The 8,846-nt window shown below is 31.3% G+C and overlaps 1 protein-coding gene across 2 annotated transcripts in view; it reads left to right on the forward strand.

Annotated features, from left to right (window-relative positions):
• Positions 1–197: 197 nt before the first annotated feature.
• LOC105558226 (intraflagellar transport protein 80 homolog) overlaps positions 198–8,846 on the forward strand; it is a 78,689-nt gene continuing 70,040 nt past the window's right edge. For both annotated transcript variants that reach the window (XM_012005814.1, XM_012005813.1), the window contains exons 1-5: positions 198–1,342; positions 2,788–2,969; positions 4,929–5,039; positions 5,108–5,286; positions 5,647–5,736. In XM_012005814.1, coding sequence (XP_011861204.1) covers positions 1,248–1,342; positions 2,788–2,969; positions 4,929–5,039; positions 5,108–5,286; positions 5,647–5,736 — 657 coding nt within the window. In that variant the 5' untranslated portion in view covers positions 198–1,247. The remainder of the gene's footprint in view (positions 1,343–2,787; positions 2,970–4,928; positions 5,040–5,107; positions 5,287–5,646; positions 5,737–8,846) is intronic.

Below are 8,846 nucleotides of genomic sequence, written 5' to 3' on the forward strand. Positions count from 1 at the left end.
CGTATAAGTTACTCTTGTCTCAATATAGTAAGTCAATCTTTTTTAATTCGATAGAAAAAAATAAGAATATTGATTTCATTTTAATATTGTCTTATTTTTATACTAAATGAGGTTGTGAGAAATATAAAATGCGTTAAGAATATTTTTTATCTCATTTGTCAGTAACAAAAATCTTTAATTCTGAGGGTGTAAGTATTTAATTTTAATTGTTTTTTTAATTGGACTGCCTGTTTATTACCAATCGTCGACTTGATTAAGAAATGCAGAACGTTTCCGATATGTTCAAGCATTTCGTAGACATTAATATTACGCGAAAAATGCAGAAAGTATCGAGAAAATCGAGCGCGTCTTTTTCAATTTTACACGAAAATATTTCTATATTAGAAAATGTTAAAACATTTTGAAGAATATTATGGTGATTATCACGTGCATTTGATGTGTTTCAACGGTAAACGGGCAACGCTTTGTTCACGTAAAGTAATTGTCCGGTGTTGTGTGTGCGTGCGTGCGCGCGTGCGAGCGTATGTGTATGCATGTGTTTTACAGAAATATTTCTATATGTACCACTTCAGAAAATTACAATATTTTAACAATATTACATGCCGCATGGTAACGTTTAATAACCGTCTTTTCAGTATATCATTTGTCGCTGGGATATATTTTAGTTATAAAGACTAGTCTTCATAGTGCATGTAATGCGGTGTATACAGTGAGTTTTCAAGACTTGTTGGTTGGACTTGACAAGATTTAAGAAATTGGCCAATTACAGTCGAGTATTCTCCTCACATTTGACTATGATTGATTAATCTCTTAAATCTTACGTCTTGAAGTCTCATTGTAGACGCCGCATAAGGCATGCTATGGATTGTCACTGGCAGTGAGTTTTGGAACACAACCAGTGCCGTTATGGTTACCATGGAAATTAAAGTATAAACAAAATGTATCTATAGCAGTTGTAACATAACCCACATAATTTCTGTTGCAACGAACGTTTCTACCAGACAAACAAAATTCATTATACCAAAACTTGTGATAAAATTGCTTATTATTAATAATATTTACTTTGTACTTGCATGTTTAAATTAAATTAACTTAAATTTATTGTTAATTTATTGCAAGAACCAAGTGTTGCATTTTTCTTGCTTCTGTTAGAAATATTACATATAATATTATATATAATAAGGATTTTATAAATAACTACATACACATACATATACATATATAATTCATCAAAAATAAAATTCAACATGAGATTCAAGATATCTGAACAAGAAAATAATGGACATAAAAGACTACTGACTTGTGTTGCATGGAGTTCAACAGAAGAAATTTATTCTTGTGGGTAAGTAGAAATTATAACTTTGATATATAACTTTGAAAACTTATTTATATTTTACTAAATACATATATAATATTTTACAATGTAAAATTCATAAGGCTCTGATGTAAAATCACAGATACGAAATAAGGATATAAGACAGAAGTTAGTGCTTAATTTTTTTTAAATTTATTGTAAAAAATTTATATGCCTCGGTGGTTGAATTGGTTGAGATGTCCGCCTAGTAAGAGGGAGGTCCAGACTCCAGATTCAAACCCTGGCTGAGGTAAATTTTTCGCAATAAATTTAAAAATAAAAAAATTATTTAGTCACTAACATTCATCTTGGGCATTATATCCTTTATTACTTCGTATCTGTAATTTTACAATGTACAAATAAGATAATTCTTATAAAAATTGGTTGTTTTCATTTTCTTTTAACAGTTATAAGATATATTGAATAGAATTAGAATAAAATTGAAATAGAAATATCAAAAGCAATATTTGTATATAAACAACATGTGAACAATATTATAACTTAAAAAGAGTAATTAAGATAAAAAATATATAAGAATAAAAACGAATATGTAATAATACTTATTGATATTTGGAAAGGACATAGTTAGATATGATAGTTAGGTGATAGTTATAGAGGCCACATGTTTTTGAAAGATTCGTTACGGAAGTTTTTTGTTTACGCCCTCGTTTTGCAGATGGTGTTGCTTGCATTTGTTTTTTATTTTTATTAACAGCTAGTTGATCGCAATAGTTAACACTCGAGCATATGTTATCTCGTATGTGTACTGAATATCTTGTAATACAAGCCGTATGCTTTGCGGCTTTGCGACCACCAAATCTAATCTCTACAACTAAATAATTAAACATATCCCGTATACTCTTACTCTATCACTGCATGAGAATTTATTGCCAAATATTTATTTATTACATAATACACAAGGTTTAAAAACTCACCTTAATAGAACTTAACGATATCCAATTTCTTAAACCTTTTTTTATAACGGCTACACGCACAATCGAACAATGAATTTTTTATTAAATAGTTAATTTGGATAAAAATCCAAGAGTAAAAAGTTTATGGTGAAACCAACTAATGGCGCTTATTAGTTTAACAGAAACCTCCCGCTATCTAATATTAGTAGCCTATCTCATAACACGGGTCTCCTCTAATAATAATTTATTAAATTAAAAATTTAATAAAACATACACATAATTTATTATGTTAAGTTATACATTATTTATAATTTTACATCATGTATTGTATATTAAGTATGCATTTTTAAATAAAAGTTTATTATTACATTATTTTTATATTTAGATTAATATTGTATATATTCAGTAAAATTGCACAATTTCATAATAAAATTTATTATTTAACCTTACTTTTATTTATCTTACAATTTTCTATTTGAATGCATATAAAACCAAATCAATATATTATCTGTTTTCCAGGGAAGATCATTTATTAATATGCTGGCATTTAGAAGGCGGTGTTGCACATTCTACTGTTGTAATAGAATTTCCGAATGATTTTTATCCAACCGATATGCAGTGGCATCCTCGCCCCAATATTGTTTCTTCTGCCAAGACAAACACATCTTCTTTAGATGTTGTATTAATTACTACAGCGGATGGTATGTTATTCACTTGATATATATTATTAGATGATAAAAATATAATATTATTATACTTAATTTTGAATACTTATTTTATAATTAAACTATTTTTATTAAATTAGTTATAAATTTTTCATAAATAACATAAATAATAGAGAACATTAAATATAATAAAAAGAAATTACAAATATATTTTACAAATAAATATAATACTTATGAAAATAATGCTAATAATTATTCTATAATTTACTAACTGTCTCTTACAGCACGATATATTGCAGGAATATTGTTTTTCGAGATTGGAATATTGCGTGAAATATTCCTGGAAGCTTGCCACAATATAGATATGTTCACTCCCAAATTATTATATATTGCAGAAATATTGTACAATATTTTTGATATATTTAAAATCGTATTGTATTGCATACAGTACACTTTATCTAAGAAATATCCCTAGAGTCATAATTTTGGGATATTGCAATAATAATAAAGAATAAAAATTATAATTATAAACATACATACATGTGTGCATGAGTGAATGAATAGAGCAGATTAAATTAAATCTGAAAGATATACCATTCTGATTATAGCAGTAAATAATAAGAAATCAATTTATATAAAGATTCATGAATCAGCATACGTCTGCACAATTCAGCAAAAAGAGACAGCTTAGTGTTAACAATTAACAATTAGTTTAGTATTTTAAAACTAAATAAATAAAGTTTCAAAATTATAATTTAAAGAAGAATAAAACGTTATGGCAAACGGCCCATTGGCATCCATCAATCATATGGCTGTCATTAGATAGGTCTTGCCCAATAGAACAAAGATTCTAATAGTCATAACTCGATTAATACAAGGATTCAAAAATTATATAGTAACAAAGAAAAAGTTATAATACAATAAAATTTTACAGATTCGTATGCGGAGTGTAAGACGTGATTCTTTATGCTGAAAGAAACAATTGTTTTCTTTAGCAAAATTACGTAAACAAATAGTTTTTATAGGAGAGCAGATTGAAGTTAACAAACGTGCTCTATAACATTCAGGGTCAGAGCATATTCTTTAGTTACCTTGTCTTTGAACTTTTTATTTATTGTATTACTTAAGATATGATCAAAGTCAACTAAATTAATATTGCTTTTGTTTCATATTTGTATTCCTTTTTTGCTTATATTTTTTTTATTCGTTTATTATGTAAGGAATACTTTATTTTGTTTTTCTCTGTAACTCTTGATCTTGTGTACCAATTGAGTTATGACCATTAGAACTTTTGTTCTACTAGACAAGATCTATTCAATGACATGCAAATCATTGATGAGACGCCAATGGGCAGTTAGACATTTTTTCATTAAGAAATTATATTATTTTTGACTTGCCCTAATGAAAGACACAAGAAATCACACAAGAAGTTTTTTGTTTTACGTAAGAAATAAATAAAGAGTTTGGCCAACTGTAGATTATTTTTTCCAGACAAAAATTAAAAATATATTTTGGACATAAAATTTATGTCGCATAGATTATAAATACGCAGGTGGACGGATGTTTTGTGTGGAAGATATAGTGAAAATAAAAGCTGATGCAGGCAACATGAGAACAGTATCACACTTTCAAAAGAGCAAAGAACTATTCTTCTCAGATTAGATTGATAAGATAGATCTATTTTAATTATCAAGGAGATAAATGATGTAAAGATATGTGGTACAGAATTGTAGCAACTGCTGATCAACACTCATACAGACGAATACAATAATCTGGTGGAAGTAGAATTTTCAATAAGCTATATTTCTGGAACAAAACATCCATCCACTTTGACCGCATATTTGTATGACGTATATACTCTTTATTTTAAGTTCAAAGTAGATTTTTAATTTTTTTCTGGAAAATGTAGGTCAACTGCTTATCAGTACTTAGCCACATTCTTTATTTTAGTATTTTGAGAACAATATTTTTTTATAATAAATGTTTAATTTTTAGGAAAATACCATTTGGTTAATAAAAGTGGTCGCATCGAAAAAAGTATTGAGGCCCACAAAGGTGCGACTACAATAGGTAGATGGAGTACTGATGGTTCTGCATTATTGACAGGTATAATACACATTATCTTATACAATAATTTAAATTTATTCTGTCAAAAAATATAATCTTGATTGTAGCTGGTGAGGATGGATTAATCAAGATCTGGTCTCGTAGTGGTATGCTTCGATCTACGTTAATAAAAGCAAACCTTCCTATATTAACATCAAGCTGGAGTCCTGATTGTTCGACAATATTGTATTCCCAGGGTAGAAATTTGCTTCTTCAGTCATTTAATTCTACTTCTAAACCGTACAAGGTATGTTAAATCGATTTTTTGAAACTTTTAAAGATACCATTCCCTCTTAGAATTATATTTTATTTTTGTAATTTTATTGTAATTTCATGAAGTGTTGTTATTTTAGCTACCACTTAATAAATTAGGGATTTACTTATTTCATAAGTCGAAATAAAAAGTGAATCTTTTAATCTCAAATAATGATCTTACAACTATGAGAATATTATTTTTTCGTTCTTTTTGCAATTCAAAACATTTTACTTATAAAAAGCAAATTAACTAACAGATAAAAAAATTAGTAATTTCTTTATCGTAAGTCTTTCTGTCTTGATTTTATTTTTTGAGTAAACCTTTCTAATGACTAACATAAATTAATTTCAGTGGCAAGCACATGATAATCTCATTTTGGTCGCTTGCTGGAATTCAGTAAATGGACTTATAGTTTCTGGTGGTGAAGACTGTAAGTATAAGGTATGTAACTCTTTATTATTCTTATTGTAACAAAAACATCTGTATAAATAAATTATAATTTTAAGATAAATTTGTCAATTTAAGATATTTTAGATATTTTTGATATTTGAAGCTAATACTTTCTTGTGGAAGGGTGGTGTCAGAGTTGAGGCAAACAAAAAAGTCTCTCAAATACTTTGTTAATATGACATTTATCTTACAAAATTTGAAACATATAAGAACTCTTACAATTGTGCAAGCTTATAACAAAAATATTTACGAGTACTTAAGTTGACCCATAATGACTCACTATCTGTTCGGACCTTTTGCCATTTTGCTTTTAATATCACAGTATATCTAATTCGTCCGTTCTCTGTTGGACCCTTGATCTTTTTGTTCTTAATCATATGATATACTATATTTTCTATAGTAATAAATAGGAGTGTATCCTCGGGAAGGTAGGCACTAAGACGCACTACTTATTAATTTTCACCTGTGATCGGTGAGTTGACTTAAACAACAAAGAATTTTCCCTGCTGTAGCTGTATAGGTGTCGTTGAGATGTTCTATCTCTCCAGATTCTCTCGGCGAGATATCTAGAGTAATCTACATCAGAGGTTTATCTGCCTGTATCCCTGCATCAGGATGTTGGCATAAGGGCAATAAGGTCCGTGTTGACGGCCTGCTGTTTGTCATCTGACCCCGCCATACTGTTCCAAATTTGGTCAAACTGTCGCATGATTAGTTTTTTGCAACGCAAACCTGGGCGATAGTCTCTCCACCTTTTGAATAAATGTTCCTGAAACACCTTGTCCATTAGCAAGTTGTACAACAACAATTTGACCCGGAACAAAGTGACGAGATTTAGTGCCATGATGAGAATCAAATTGCTGTTTTATTTTCATTTGTCGATGCCTTAGCGACATATTTGGTTTGGAGACAGGAGTGAATATCTCCAGTGGTGTAAGCAGCTTGAGGCCAAAAAAGATTTTAACAGGAGACTTATGGTCCAAAGTTGCCTCACAAGGAGTATAATTTTAGATGTAAATCAACTGATTTAACTCAGTCTCAAGTTGTATTCACTAGTTTACATCCATTGTCCGTTTTAGTGTTCCAACCATTCTCTCTGCTTGTCCATTAGTTTGTAGATATCCTAGAGAGCTGTGAGATGTTGAAGTACGAACAAAGTTGTTTAAATTCTACTGCAGTAAATTGTGTAGAATTGTCGGAGACTATTAGATCAGGCGGCAGGTAGCCAAACCCCTGGAACGATGTGTAATTTTCATAAAACTTACAGCCGTAAATTATGGGTCCATTTGGTTTATTAGGTCCAAAAATAGGCAATGTTTGTGAATTTTTTGTAGAAAAAGTAAACAACGTAGAAACTAAAACCTTTTATATTGTATTTATTACACTTTAAAGTATATTGTAAAAAAACTTTTAGTCAATTTTATTAATTTACTGCAGCGGAATATGGAGCAGCCAAAATCTCTGCGCGCCAACCATGGCGTCCTGGCGGAAGTTCTCCAGGTCTTAAAATTTGTCTGAAACAGCTAACGCAACGATTTTTCTGTTAAGAATAAATGTAATTCTGGAATAGACTAAAGAAAATAAGTTTGAACAAAAATTGACAAAATGGCGACATTTCAAAAATAATGTTCACTTTTTGCTAAAAATTTCCGATATTTTTGTGTTGATAAAAAATAAAATATTACAGATATCGATATAATAATAGTCTTGTTAGGGCCGCGCATCTATAGTTGTAATGCGCGGGACTAGAACGAATCATACGCCGTCCGCGGTGCTATATACGCGAGAAATTCGGAGCACCGGCATGACGGTGCAAAGTGGGAGCTCGCTCTCTTTACCGCTGACTGTCGCCGCGTAAGGTACTCTGTGATCGTCCTACGGTTTATTCGTGTAATCTGTGAGCTGTAATTAAATATATATTGGAGTCGAAATTGGAGAGTACTTCCACCCTTCTACGAACCTAACAAGTCTATTCCATAAAACAAACATTTTTATATATGTTAAAAAAGACCGGATGTGATTCGTTGAAAATTGTGAGTTATTACTTCCGCCAAGTCGAAAAATGTGGTTTTCGGGAAAATGCGTTTAAAGTTTCAAGTTAAGTTTTCATTGATATAAATGTTTATATGTGGAAACTTACAGCTAATCAGCTGTAAGTTTCTAGGCCCATAGAGTAACTCCTCAGTTTCCTCGAAATTGCGCAGGGTATTCAAATTCTCGTTACTTCGAGCCATTCTTTGTTCCACGGAATGATAGGACGTTCGTCGCTCTGCATCTTTTATGCGCTCTGCGACACGATTAGAGGCAAATAGGTCTGCATATGGGCCGATGGTGATGCCCATGGTTTCCATAATTTTCAAAATAGATTTAAAACCTTTATTGAAAATACAGGTGGCTAGAAATGCGGCTATTTGAATGATATTAGAGCCGCTGAAAACGTGTTTTGGTGCGAACTGCCAAATAGCTTTGCTGAAACTCTCGTAATTGTTTTGAGTAAATCCTCCACGGCAACGAATCAGTAAATCATGCGATGACAAATCTTCATAAACCGTTCGAATGCCTTCCTGCACCTTAGAGTCGAGAGGAGGGGGATGATTGTAGCTGCTCAAAGTTCCAGCCGCTTCAGCTTGCCGCCACTTGCACCATGAAGCCGGTCCGCTTGGACAACGTTCGTGCATAGGTTTTTCGTTCGTTGAAATTTTGTGTTCAAAAGTAGCCCACACGTCATTAATCATTTTGTCAACGTCATTCGGGTTACGTCTTATTGCGAGTCCATAATAAGTAGTCAATTTGTTTATCAATTTGTCTGTCAGTTTTCCGGCACCTTGTCCACCCATGTTTTTGTTCATTTTTTTTGCGTTACGAAGACTCGAACCCATCCTTTTTTGCACGTGGTTTACACACTCTTTTTTTCTACTTCTTCGTTCTGTTGCAATAGAGCTTTGAACGTCTTGGTATCGCCATCCCCAATGTACTTTTTATATTTTGCGCTGTGTAGATCTTCGGCTCTTGCAAATATTTCTAACATGCCTTGAACTTCCATACCTCCGGCACTTCCTTTGTGATTTGCAAGACAATCTTGTACATGCTCGCTATACCAT

This window comes from Vollenhovia emeryi, unplaced genomic scaffold, assembly GCF_000949405.1.
Source record: "Vollenhovia emeryi isolate VEMERY1.0 unplaced genomic scaffold, V.emery_V1.0 DF939363.1, whole genome shotgun sequence".
In the NCBI taxonomy this organism is placed as follows: domain Eukaryota; kingdom Metazoa; phylum Arthropoda; class Insecta; order Hymenoptera; family Formicidae; genus Vollenhovia; species Vollenhovia emeryi.